This window comes from Oncorhynchus tshawytscha, linkage group LG04 (genome assembly GCF_018296145.1).
Source record: "Oncorhynchus tshawytscha isolate Ot180627B linkage group LG04, Otsh_v2.0, whole genome shotgun sequence".
In the NCBI taxonomy this organism is placed as follows: domain Eukaryota; kingdom Metazoa; phylum Chordata; class Actinopteri; order Salmoniformes; family Salmonidae; genus Oncorhynchus; species Oncorhynchus tshawytscha.
Window position 1 is genome coordinate 39,678,303 of NC_056432.1, and position 13,006 is coordinate 39,691,308.

Genomic DNA, 13,006 nt, shown 5'->3' on the forward strand with positions numbered 1-13,006 from the left:
TTCCAAATTGTTTCTCAACTGTAGTGTATGATACACCATTTTCTCTACTTTTATCCAATGTAAAAAAATACAATTGCAAATTTTGCTGGATAAGATCGAATTGAGCCGGTCGGTCATATAATATATGTAACTTTGGTAAACTTCAAATGATAGTTTGTAAACTTGATACACAGACAATGAATGCAATATTTACCATATTGAAACTACGTATACAGTACCAGTCAAAAGTTTGGACACACCTACTCATTCCAGGGTTTTTCTGAATTTTTTTACTGTTTTCTACATAGTAGAATAATAGTGAAGACATCAAAACTATGAAATAACACATGGAATCATGTAGTAACCAAAAACGTGTTAAACAAATCAAATTATATAAGATACTCTTCAAAGTAGCCACCCTTTGCCTTGATGACAGCTTTGCATGCTCTTGGCATTCTCTCAACCAGCTTCATGAGGTAGTAACCTGGAATGCATTTCAATTAACAGGTGTGCCTTGTTAAAACTGAATTTGTGGCATTTCTTTCCTTCTTAATGCATTTGAGCCAATCAGTTGTGTTGTGACAAGGTAGGGGTGGTATACAGAAGATTTGGTAAAAGACCAAGTCCATATAATGGCAAGAACAGCTCAAATAAGCAAAGAGAAACAACAGTCCGTCATTAATTTAAGAAATGAAGGTCAGTCAATCTGGAAAGTTTCCTCAAATGCAGTCGTAAACCATCAACCACTATGATGAAAATGGCTTTCATGAAGACCACCACAGGAAAGGAAGACCCAGAGTTACCTCTGCTGCAGAGGACAAGTTAATTAGCGTTAACTGCACCTCAGATTGCAGCCCAAATAAATGCTTCACAGACACATTTCAACATCAACTGTTCAGAGGAGACTGCATTAATCAGGCCTTCATGTTTGAATTGCTGCAAAGAAACCACTACTGAATGACACCAATAAGAAGATGAGACTTGCTTGGGCCAAGAAACACGAGCAATGGACATTAGACCAGTGGAAATCTGTCCTTTGGTCTGACGAGTCCAAATGTGAGATTTTTGGTTCCAATCGCCGTGACTTTGTGAGATACAGAGTAGGTGAATGGATGATCTCTGCATGTATGGTTCCCACTGTGAAGCATGGAGGATGCTTTACTGGTGACACTGTCAATGATTTATTTAGAATTCAAGGCACACTTAACCAGCATGGGTACCACAGCATTCTGCAGCGATACGCCATTCCATCTGGTTTGCTCTTAGTCCCACTATCATTGGGTTTTCAACAGGACAATGAACCAAAACACACCTCCAGGCTGTGGAAAGGCTATTTGACCAAGAAGGAGAGTGATGGAGTGCTGCATCAGATGACCCGGCCTCCACAATCACCCGACCGACCTCAACCCAATTGAGATGGTTTGGGATGATTTGGATTGGAAGAGTTTCAGAGAAGCAGCCAACAAGTCCTCAGCATATCTGGGAACTCCTTCAAGACTGTTAGAAAAGCATTTCAGGCGACTACATCATGAAGCTGGTTGAGAGAACGCCAAGAGTGCTCAAAGCTGTCATCGAGGCAAAGGGTGGTTACTTTGAAGAATCTCAAATATAAAACATATTTTAATTTTGTAACACTTTTTTTTGGTTACTACATGATTCCATATGTGTTATTTCATAGTTTTGATGTCTTCACTATTTTTCTACAATGTAGAACATAGTAAAAAATAAAAAACAACTCTGGAATGAGTTTGTGTGTCCAGACTTTTGACTGGTACTGTATTTGAAATATATAATTAGAATTTTCTATTAAATTGAAATGGAATTCAATTTATTCAATTCAGTTTCAAAATCATGAAATATAAGTTCATTTATGAATTCAAATTCAATATCTAAATACAAATTTAAAAAATACTGAATTCAAATATAGTTTCTTTTGGCACTTAAATCGAACAATAACTTTGACTCTTCTAAGCCTATTGAAGTGATTTTTGGTAAAATGTATTTTCAACAGGACTTCTCTTGCCTGTAGTCCATTTCTTCCCAAATAAGAAATGGCTTATTAATGTGTTTGATTGAGTCTCTGGGTTAGTGCAAGCCTTTGTTCCCCAAACCCTAAAACGTGTTTTGAAAAGCAAATGAAATGGCTTCAGCATGAATTTTCAACCCTTAGAATAGATGAAAGGCAGAACTTATATCAGCTCTAGTTACTCCTTCTTTTAACCTGAATGTACAGTGTGTTTTTAGAGACAGAGAAAGAGCGAGAGAAGGAAGAAGAAAGGATTCGAGGGTTTTCAACTTTCACAGAGTTCACACAGATGGCTTACCATAAACAATACTGAACCTTCACATTTTCCAGATTAAATGTGTGTGTGTATTCTTTTGATTAATTTTTCATCTAATAAAATGTCTCGCTAATTAAAACAGTGCTTTTAAAGTAAACTTTTAATTTGCCAGATGTTTTTTGACCTATAAGAGGGGAAGTGGGGTGAGAGGCGTGTGCGTGTGTGTGTGTGGTGAAGGCATGATTTGTTGCCTTACAGTACTTTCTCACATAGCGCACAGCCTTTTTCTTCAGCCACTCATGACTTATAATGTGAGAAAGAGAGTGAGGGAAAGCCCTTGTATGTCTTCAATAGTTTTGTAATCGTTAGAGACAGAAAAGTGGTTGTGTTAGATGGAGAGTGACAGTCACACAGCTGACTAGAACTAGAACCTCCAGTAGAGTCTGACTGGAACCAGAACCAGTAACATCCAGTAGAGTCTGACTGGAACCAGAACCAGAACCACCCAGTAGAGTCTGACTGGAACCAGAACCATTCAGTAGAGTCTGACTGGAACCAGAACCATTCAGTAGAGTCTGTCTGGAACCAGAACCATTCAGTAGAGTCTGACTGGAACCAGATCTAGAATCATTCAGTAGAGTCTGACTGGAACCAGAACTAGAATCATCCAGTAGAGTCTGACTGGAACCAGAACTAGAAGCATTCATCCTTGTGATGCTATGTCTTATGCCGTCTGGCCTGGAATGCAGGCCTGCTTTCTGTTAGCTCTCTTCTCGCTCTTTCTCTCTCCTTCTTTCTCTCTCTCCATGTCTCTGGCGTCGTTGTTGTTGTCTCTGTGTCTGTAAAGGCTCTAGCCACCCAGTCTCTGTGTCTGTATAGGCTCTAGCCACCCAGCCTCTGTGTCTGTAAAGGCTCTAGCCATCCAGTCTCTGTGTCTGTAAAGGCTCTAGCCATCCAGTTTCTGTGTCTGTAAAGGCCCTAGCTAACACTGATCAGCTGCTCGTATGGCTCCAAGGCATCGTCTAAATTAGCGCTTTGAGCCTAATGTATGAAAATCTCTTTGGTTTTTACAAATAAAGTTATTATTATCAACATGTTATTAAATCAGAAACTTTGGGTCGTCTCTGTGTGTGTGAGCCCAGCATTTGGTGCTGTGTGAAGTGGTGAAGGGAAAGGGAGGAGTGGCAGTGCTCTGGAGCCCCAGTGTATCACAACTCTCTCATTATGGGACCCCTCCTCCTTCTCTCCATCTCATCCTTTCTTCTCTGCCTTCCTTCTGCACCAAGCCGGCCAACCCTGTCTCCTCCACATCAGACTGGGTATAGTGTTTGATGGGTGCTGGTGGCTACATAGCTAAGGCTGCATTTACTTTTTTTGATGGAGCCAGCCAAACACATTATATCAGCCAATCATGCCTAGCGGGAAGGTTGTTGTCTTTTTCTGTGGCTAAATCAACTAGGCTCGTAATTTTAACAATTGTATTCGTATTTACAGATGGCATACACTTTTGTTATTAAGCACATGAAAGTTCACATGTTCCAGAAGGCATTTCTGCCCAAAAACGCATTTTTATAAAATAAAAAATAAAAAGATTACGTTCAGTTGTCTCTCCTGTAAAGTAGTGACGCGCAATATACGCCTAGTTTCCTGAATCGAGTCACATATAGTATGAGAGGGATAAAGTAACTATTTGGACAACAAAGTACTATTCCATATCTATTTCACCACCTCCTTATCCTTTCTTCCGCTTACTCTCTATATCCTGCCATCCAGCTAATCTCATTCTCTCTTCATCACTATCCATTAGTGTAGTGGGAGGGTATACGCCATATACCCATTTATTTTTCAGTGGGAATTGAGTATGCTCACTTCTTAATCCCCACTGATACGTATCAAAGTAGTGATAGTGGAGGTATACAGCGTATCACTGAATAGGGCTGATGGAACAGATCGGAATGTTTAGCTTAAAATGTTGATAAACTATTATTTCTGCACATTTTAGGCGCAGCAATGTACGCACGGTGGTAGGCCTACGCGTGAATGATCCTGAATGCAATTTGCGGGAAAACAATGTTCTAAAATGGGGGTGGTTTTATGGACAGAGATGGAAATATCCATTAGAAAGAGGGGCGATTTAAAGATGCAACTATCATGGATTACTAATATGATTAGGATAATGTCTTTTGGCTGCTAGGCAATGAAAGAAAGGTTCATGAAAACCAATAGCCTAGAGCAGGAGAACTCATATGAGGAAGTCTATCAAAATAATTGCCTCCAAAATCCCTTCCTAGGGATTGTGGCTATAGACTACTTTGAAGCAAGGTAAGACATGCCTCAAAATATGAAGTAAAACGTCCAGGTTTCAAACAGAATATAGCGATGCTAATGATAGGCCTGCTCGTCTTCTGGTAGATGGAAAGGCTTTCCCAAAACCCTTCTCTATTAAACTGCCTACCTGTCAGAATGATATCATGATTATTTGCATCAATCAAGTGGCCATTTATTTTGCAATCTCCATCTCATGTGCTACAGAAACAGTGCAAACCAGCCAACAGTTCTAGGTGCCTGCACACTTGAATTAAAGGGTAAAAAAACAAACATTCTTAGATTTTTTTTCCCAGACCTGAAAGTGGTCTCCTGATGTGGTTTAAGCATTGTTGTGGACTTGGAACATACTTTTTTTGTTTGCTTTACTGTAAAAACAAAGTGTGACTTTGAGAGCGAAAACCTGAAAAAATTTAGAAAAATCTGAAACTGCTGAATTTCTGACTCAGTTGACAGCCTCATTTATCTATTTCAATAGTTGGCCTACTATTAGCCTCCTTGCACAGTACCGCTTGGATTGGCCTGATTGTGAAAGACCAATGTGGGATTTATCATTTTAGAGTGTATGTCACTGTTTCTAATATAATTTCTCACACAGGGCACCTTTCTTTCCCCGGGCTGGCTGTTTGGAAAATGTTGGGCAAAATTAGAGTATTCTCACTTCTCCAGACACCACTACATCACTGTCACTATCTGATTTCTCTCTTCTCTCCCTCTCTCTCCTCTCCTTCTCTCCCTTTCTGCTCATCCTCTACCAATTTCACCGTAGGCAGTACTTCAGTCTCTTAGGGGTTTTGGAGAACTCGATCATGACTGTGTAATTGTTAACAGCAGTCAAAACCAGCCCAAGTCCTTGCACTGTTTTTTTCTTTCTTAATTTTAGACTTATGGAGTGATTTCTGTTCGCCAACTGTACGTCCGAGCCCCCAAGACCAGCTTAACTACAGACTTCAAGAGAAAAACAACTCAAACATTTGCCACCCATCCATTTTGTTCCTTCTCCCTCATCGTCCCACATCCGAGAGTCTGACTGGATCCCTTTTCCCTCTCTCTCTTTCTCTCCTTCACCATTCCATTCCTCTGTGCTCCCCACTAACCCCACTCTGCCCAGCCCTGGGTTGTATGTGTGTGAAACCACAGAGCCCACTGACTGACTGGCTGCCTTTCTCTTCAGGGCTCTTAGTCCTTCCCCAGTCTCCTTCCCTTCCTCTCTCTCTCCTTCATCTCACATCTTCTGTTTCCTCTCTTGTCCCACATCTTGTCTCTGATCTCCAGTCTTCTCTACTCACACACGCGCACACACACACACACACACACACACACACACACACACGTTTCTACTAATCTACAGTTGCTACTCACCAGTAGTCCTCGCTCCATAGTGTTTCATCTGGCTCTTTTGCACTTTTGAATGGATTCAAGGCTCCAGTCATGAGGATGTACCGTATAGTAGCTGTGATCAAAGTGAATAGCTGCAGAATGTTCACTCAGTTATTGTTGTCAGGTGAAAAGGTCAAAGGTGAAAGAGAAAAGTGACCTCCACACCACCACCAGCAGCTTTAGCAGCACCCTAACCGAGGCCTGGACTTAGGGCTTACCCTTCCAGCACTACCACATCTGAGAGGGCTTAGCATTAGATCAGTGCATCAGCACAGACTGCCTTACACTGTACAGTTGACAAGGGGCCGTATGTATCAAGCCTCTAGGATCAGGTGCCCCCCTCTCCATGTTGTCTTATTCATTGTGATCTAAATGGCAAAACTGATCCTCCTATTTTGCCCCAGCATTACAGGAAGACTGCTGTGGGGGTCTCTGCTGTGGGGGGCTCCACTGTGTGTCTATGAGACTGTGGCATGATGGCTAAGTCAAACTGGCAACGTGTGTTTGAGACACAACTCAATACACACAACACACACAGTGAACATTTGCGATCTTAGGCTACTTGTTCTGTTTCAATGTATTTTCTCCTGTTTGGTGCCTACTGAAACGGGCCCCCGGTGTTGTTTTCCTGTGTTGTCCAGTGAGGACTAGGTAGGACCTAGAATGGAGGATAGGGCTAGTGTTAGTTATGAGATTATTTTTCACTCTGTGACTCTGATTTATACATGTTTGGTTTATTGGTGTATCGGAGACCCCCTCTGAAATATGCTTGTTAAAACCATGGCCCCCGTAGAAGAATGTTAGTTTCTGAAGTGGCTCATATGTTGTCCATACATGCGCTCTCATGTAGCCACTGGAATGCCTTTCTTGTCCACATGTGGTTGGTATGATATGATACCATATGATCATGCTATGTACTCATTAGCTTTGAAGTTGTAGACACACTCAAACACTATATCAGGTTAGTCATTTATACTGTCATTAGCCCACATGAAAAAAAATACTAGTTTATTATAGAATACTACAGTACTTACTATAGAATTATATAGTAAACTGAAGTATACTGTAGAATGCTACACTACACACTGTAGTATCCCTCGATCACGTGTAGTACTTACTAAATAATGTTGTAGTATACTGTAAAATACTATAGTAAATACTAAAGTATTATCTGCAAAAACACTACACTTTTTTAACTCTAGTAAATACTACAGTATTTAATTGGCATGTATCCTGCCCATTCCCCTCCCCATATTGCAATTTGTGCCATAAGTGAGAAACCTACATGCCAAGTATAGACCATATTGTTTTCCCTACAGGTTATAGAACAGAGCAGAAGCTCTGAACTATGCATTCAGACCCCTGTCCTACCTACCTATATTATGGAACATTTAGTAGGTTTCCTAAACATTTAGTAGGTAAAATACTAAAGTAATTTCTGCAAAAACACCACAGTAAATACCACAGTATACTACAATCCGCAAAAACACTGCATTAATAACTATAGTATATAATAGTTTTTATTTTACTACAGTATTTATACTATACTTAACTAAATACTACAGTATACTACAGTGAATACCACAGTAAAGTCGATTTAAAAAACCCACAGTGAATACTTTAGAATGTATACGATAGTATACTGTAGTATTTTTTTCATGTGGGAGCCTACTGAACATTTTCTTTCCTCCCAGAATGTGTTATGTCAGCTTGCTACAGAAGAAGAGGACAGTGCAACACATATGTTAGTGAAACATATGGGCCTGCCACCAAAGGAATACAATGTAAAGGTTCTAAGAAAGGTATGAATGCTTGTTGATGTTCTTTCACATTTAATGAAGGATCTTATTTAAAAGGTCATATATTTCATAATATTTATTTACATGACTGTAAAGTGCGCCCGCATATGTGTCTATGCATGTGTGTGTGTGTCTGTATGTACTGTAACTTGTCCTTCTGGCTGGTCAGATGGTGTGGTTGCTAGTGGAGGAGGTTGGGGAGAGCTGCAGCAGTTTGGCTGACCCTAACCAGAGGTACTGCGTCTGTTCCTCTTACTCTCCACCACATGCACTGTCCCAACTCTAGCTCTGTTCCGTTCCCCTGATGTGACCTCATTTCCCCCAGGTGTTCGTGTGACAGTGTTCTTGCTGCATCAGTGGCATGTCTCCCCCTGGTCACATGTCCTGAGACTGCTCCTCTCATTGGTGCGTTGCTGCAGCGGCCGGTGACCTGCGATAAGACAGCCCTCAGCCAGGACTTCCTGGATGCTGTAAGCTCCGCCTATTCCAGGTAAGGACCGAGGGTGGGAAAACATTCTCCAGCGGCTTAAACCCTCAGTGTTTGGAGCTCTGAAGGAACCAGAGAGCTGGAAGTGTAGAAAACAAGAATGCTAGTGAACACAAACCCATCATGCAGTAGTCTCTCTAGACAGACTGGTTGCTTCCGGCAATGTACCAATGCTCCAGATTACACCTCTGTAGAAGTTCCGGCGTTAGTTGAGACAAGAGAGGACAAGTCGGAAATGGGGAGCGCGTCACCGGTAAGGTCACTGCCGTATGCGCTTGTTTGCCTAGCTAACCATGAGCACAATTCCCGCCCGCTTTTTATGCCCCGCCTACCCAAACTTGTTGGGAGAGTTCTGTTTTGAAGATCAACCTCCTGGGAACAAATGTTTTTCCCCTTTTAAAATGTCAGAGAGAAGCCGACATTCTCCCCAGGCCTTGTGCCGTTGCCTAGCTTTACGTTGCTCCAAGGTCTGGGATATCCGATACTAATCATGCCGCGATGTCACACTCCCTGAGGTTTGAAGGAGTGTCACCACCAGGCCAACCACACTGCTTCATTCAGTACATCTTGTTGACTGACATCTCACTGACCTTCACTGTGAATGTGTGTGTGTGTGCGTGTTGCAGAAAGTGTGTGTCTCTGGAGGCCCAGGCAGTGGTGTCTCTGTGGTGCCATAACCTGGCCAGCCTAGAGGGGGCAGTGATGTCTCTACTGGACTCTGTGCTCTCCAACCCAGCCTCCATCCCGCACAACCTAGAGAGCACCATCACTCACTCACTACTGGTATGTATTTTGGAGTAGGCAGAAGTTACCTCTAACCAATGATACAGGGTCAGATATGTCCCCTCTCCCAAATGGTAAGTAGAGAATTAGGGGAAGAGTAATATGATCCTAGATCTGTGGCACAGGAGGTTGGTGGAATCTTAATTGGGGAGAACGGGCTCGTGGTAATGGCTGGAGCGGAATGGTATCAAATATATCAAACACATGGTTCCGGGCCATTATTCTGAGCCGTTCTCCCCTCAGCAGCCTCCTGTGATCTGTGGTCAGGGGCAACTTCTAACTCTACCGAGATGGAGAGTGATTGGGGCCCTACAGTGTACACTCAGGAAAGCACAGCATCTACATAGGTATACGTATAGGTGTACTTTAATCCTGCAGCTTTCTCCATCTCCCCCTTCTCATATCGAGTTAAATCTAAGCTGCTCATCAGGTGTGTTGGAGAGAGGGGACTTCTATAAACAATTCTGTCTCTCTGTACTGTGTGTGTGTTTATTTACACAAACTACTCCTTCGTCCATCCCTCACTCCATCCCTCTCTCCATCCTGCCTCGATCTGTTTATTTACTCTACCTCATCCGTCTGCTGATTGGCCTGTCGTTATCACGTTGGCGTTTTACACACACACACACACACACACGCACACGTGCGTCTTCGACTTTGTTTGTTTGAGTGCATCTGGTTGGCTGCGTCTGTCGTAACTCATTAACAGCGAGGGAGGCTTAGGTTGTGTTTCACCTAGCCTTTCTGTTTGTTTGGGTCATGGAGACATGTAGTGTGTGTGTGTGTGTGTGTGTGTTTCCGTGTGGGTGTGCCCGTGTGGGTGTGCCCGTGCGCCCACGTGTTTGTTTGTACGTGTGAGTGTGTGAAAGGCTTAGGAGCTGACTGGCTCGCCTCTCTCCCTCAGTTGTTTAAACTGCAATCAAAAATGGGAAATAAAAATTTGTATCACATTCTTGTTTTGAGTTCTTTCTCCCTCTTCCTCCCCCAATAACAATACACAAGGCCTTCCTGGACCCGGCTAGGCTGCCAACAACAGGATGTTTGGTGCGTGCTGTAATTGACCCTCCTTAAAGTGTTAGTGGAATGTATGGAGGAGGACGCTAAAAACCCATCTGTTTTCACTAGGGGAAACCATCATCCCTCAATCACACAGACACACATGCACGCACACACACCTTTTATATGGCTCCAGGATTGTCATATTTGATCTCTCATTTGTTAAACTGAGCAGAGGAGAGGCGACGTACTGCATGAGAAATATGTATCACGATTGATGATGGGAGTCCGAGGATGGGATGTCCAGTGTATGGAGTAGGTCTTGGGTAGGATGGTGCAATGACATAATATGAACACTAGAGGGGGCTAGTTACTTTTACAAAGACCACCTCCCATTCAGTATCTGCTACAAGTTTAGACACAGTTCTAGGATCAGCTCATCCTCTCTAAATCTTCCTCAACCATTGGTGGAATGGGAGGTAAAACTGACCGTAGATCAGTGGCTAGGGCAGTGTCACTACTCTTGTCTCTCTGCTTCCAGGGTTGGAGCAGAGCATCAATTAGGCTGTCTCTAGCATTGGTCTCGCCAACCTTTTACCTTCCAACCTTTGTGTCTCAAATGGCACCCTATTCCCTATGTAGTGCACTGCTTTTGACCAGAGCCCAGGGGTGGGGTGAGATGGAGGTTGGAGTGATGGTGGTTGGCGTTGGCATGGGTCGGCGAAGTTCTGGTGGTAGTTTGAAATATGCAATCAGCATTTTCCCACAGATTATCTTGCTCTCTTACTTTCTCCCTCCTTCCCTTCCTTTCTCATATAGGATCAAAGCCCAGGAGAGACATGTGGTCTTCCTATATGAAGGGTTATTGCTATGAGAGGAACAGAAGGTGGCATGTTTTTACTGCCTTCTAGCCCATGAGAGGGATTGGAGGGAACATAATTAAGGTTGTTCTGGGGGTAAAAGATGCATGGAGAGGATGCGAGGAGAGAGCGAGGCACGCATGTACAGTGCAGCTGTTGAATGTTTTCACAGGGGCGTTTTTAAAACGTGTTGAATCTAAAACACATGATGGTGCGCTGCAATAGGAGATGGCGAGAAAAGAGAGGGAGAGAGTAGAATATTGGTAAACTAATGGTAAGGAACAGCGTATGAAAATGGGGAAGTGGCATTTTGATTAGGGTAGACGGCGCAACAGTGACACCAAGTGGTGTATGAGATGAATTGATCCATACAGGCGACTGCTGATATGTAACCATGTTTGTGTTTGTATGTGTTTCAGCCTAAAGCCTGCTCCCAGCACGGCTCCATATTCTTAATAGTGAACGACATCTTCAGGTGAGCCATTGGGACGCTTCATTCACACAAGTGAATAAAGTAGATATACAATATTCCTACTGTAAACAATTTGATTACTCACTGATGTGTATATGTGACCGACCGCCCCAATTTTATATTTTTTAATATTTTTTACATTGAATAAAAGTAGCGACTCAGAGCTACAAAATGGTATATAATACACTGCAGTTGAGAAACAATGGGAAAGTAATTTTGCTTTGAAAGTTGGATCAACTTGTAACCCCACTTTTGAGAAAATGGCCCTTGAATGTTTTTGTACACCTACTGAAGAGCTGTAAACTTCCCCAGACACATCTAGCTAAGTGGATGGGTCACTATTGTCTAGACATATTCATGAAATGCAATAGATGGCCGTAGTCACCACCAGACACACCTGGATTTGATAGGTCATGTAATCATCTGGAGAAGTGGAGTCTTCTGTTAAGACATGTAACTAGCTAGCTAGCTAGCTAAACAATGAACTGGAATCATCCCAACTCATACTACTACCAATACAAACATTGTCATAGCCGTAGTATGAATTTGCAGGTAGCTAAAGCTAACCAACTAGGCTCAATTTAGCTATCTAACATTAGTCTATAACTATCAATGCAAATGGATTTCTGATTCAAATAATATTACTACACAGGTCATACACATAATGTTAGCTAGCGAGCCAGCAAGCTAAAGTTCGCTAGCTAGCTAGCAGTACACTTTAACTTGCAATGAAAATGACTTTCTGACTAAATTAGAAACTTATAATATCTGAAAATGTAGCTAGACTCATGGATGAACGCTTTACGGTAGACTGGAACCATTTAACATTTGTTTGTAGCTACATCTTGTTCTGCCAGCGTTGTGTCAAGTCACTCCGGTTCACACTGACCGTGGCATGTGCAGAAAGTAGCCCGTCACTTTTTTCTGTCGAAAACATTGCTAAATTCAAGGCATCAATGTTGTTGACTAAAGTAGTCAAACTTTTGTAGTTCTCGATAGCTAACATTATATCTTTCTGAAACAGAGCGGTAGAAAGCACTATCAACATATACTGAGCAACTCACATTATAGATAGAAGCATGCTACATGGCAGACCAATACAAACTCATCTCCTGGCATGTCCAGCCTATCCATTATCTCAGCCAATCATGGCTAGCGGGAAGGTTCCTGACTTTTTCCATGGCTAAACCAACTAGGCTCGTAATTGAACAATTTTATTTGTATTTACGGATGGAATACATGTTTGTTATTAAGGCACATGTTCACATGTTCCAGAAGGCATTTCTGCCGGAAAATGCATTTTGATCAAAATAAATGTTTATGTTCAAATGCCTCTACTGTGAAGTAGTGACGTGCGTCATAAGCCTAGTTTCCTGGTAAAGGCTAATTGTCCTGTTCTGCTCTGTGTAGGTCCATGCTGGTGCAGGTGGAGGGAAACCAGACTCTGCTATCTCTTATCCACACCTTCACCATCTGCTTCCTCAGGGAACTGGCAGCCCTGCAGCCTCAGGTATGGAGGCTCCTAAACATAGAAATATAATTAATAGAATTGCCTTGGAACCTCTAGGCAATTTGACTGGTAAAGTCATGGGTGCACTCAAAATGAACGCCAGTCCATCCATTAATGGCATCATTGACTTGAA

General features: G+C 42.4%; 1 protein-coding gene across 4 annotated transcripts in view; it reads left to right on the forward strand.

Annotated features, from left to right (window-relative positions):
- fancc (FA complementation group C) overlaps positions 1 to 13,006 on the forward strand; it is a 45,794-nt gene that overhangs the window by 24,559 nt on the left and 8,229 nt on the right. For all 4 annotated transcript variants that reach the window (XM_024418070.2, XM_042320720.1, XM_024418069.2 and 1 more), the window contains 6 exons: positions 7,661 to 7,768; positions 7,935 to 7,999; positions 8,091 to 8,255; positions 8,879 to 9,035; positions 11,311 to 11,366; positions 12,774 to 12,873. In XM_024418070.2, the coding sequence (XP_024273838.1) occupies positions 7,661 to 7,768; positions 7,935 to 7,999; positions 8,091 to 8,255; positions 8,879 to 9,035; positions 11,311 to 11,366; positions 12,774 to 12,873 (651 nt within the window). The remainder of the gene's footprint in view (positions 1 to 7,660; positions 7,769 to 7,934; positions 8,000 to 8,090; positions 8,256 to 8,878; positions 9,036 to 11,310; positions 11,367 to 12,773; positions 12,874 to 13,006) is intronic.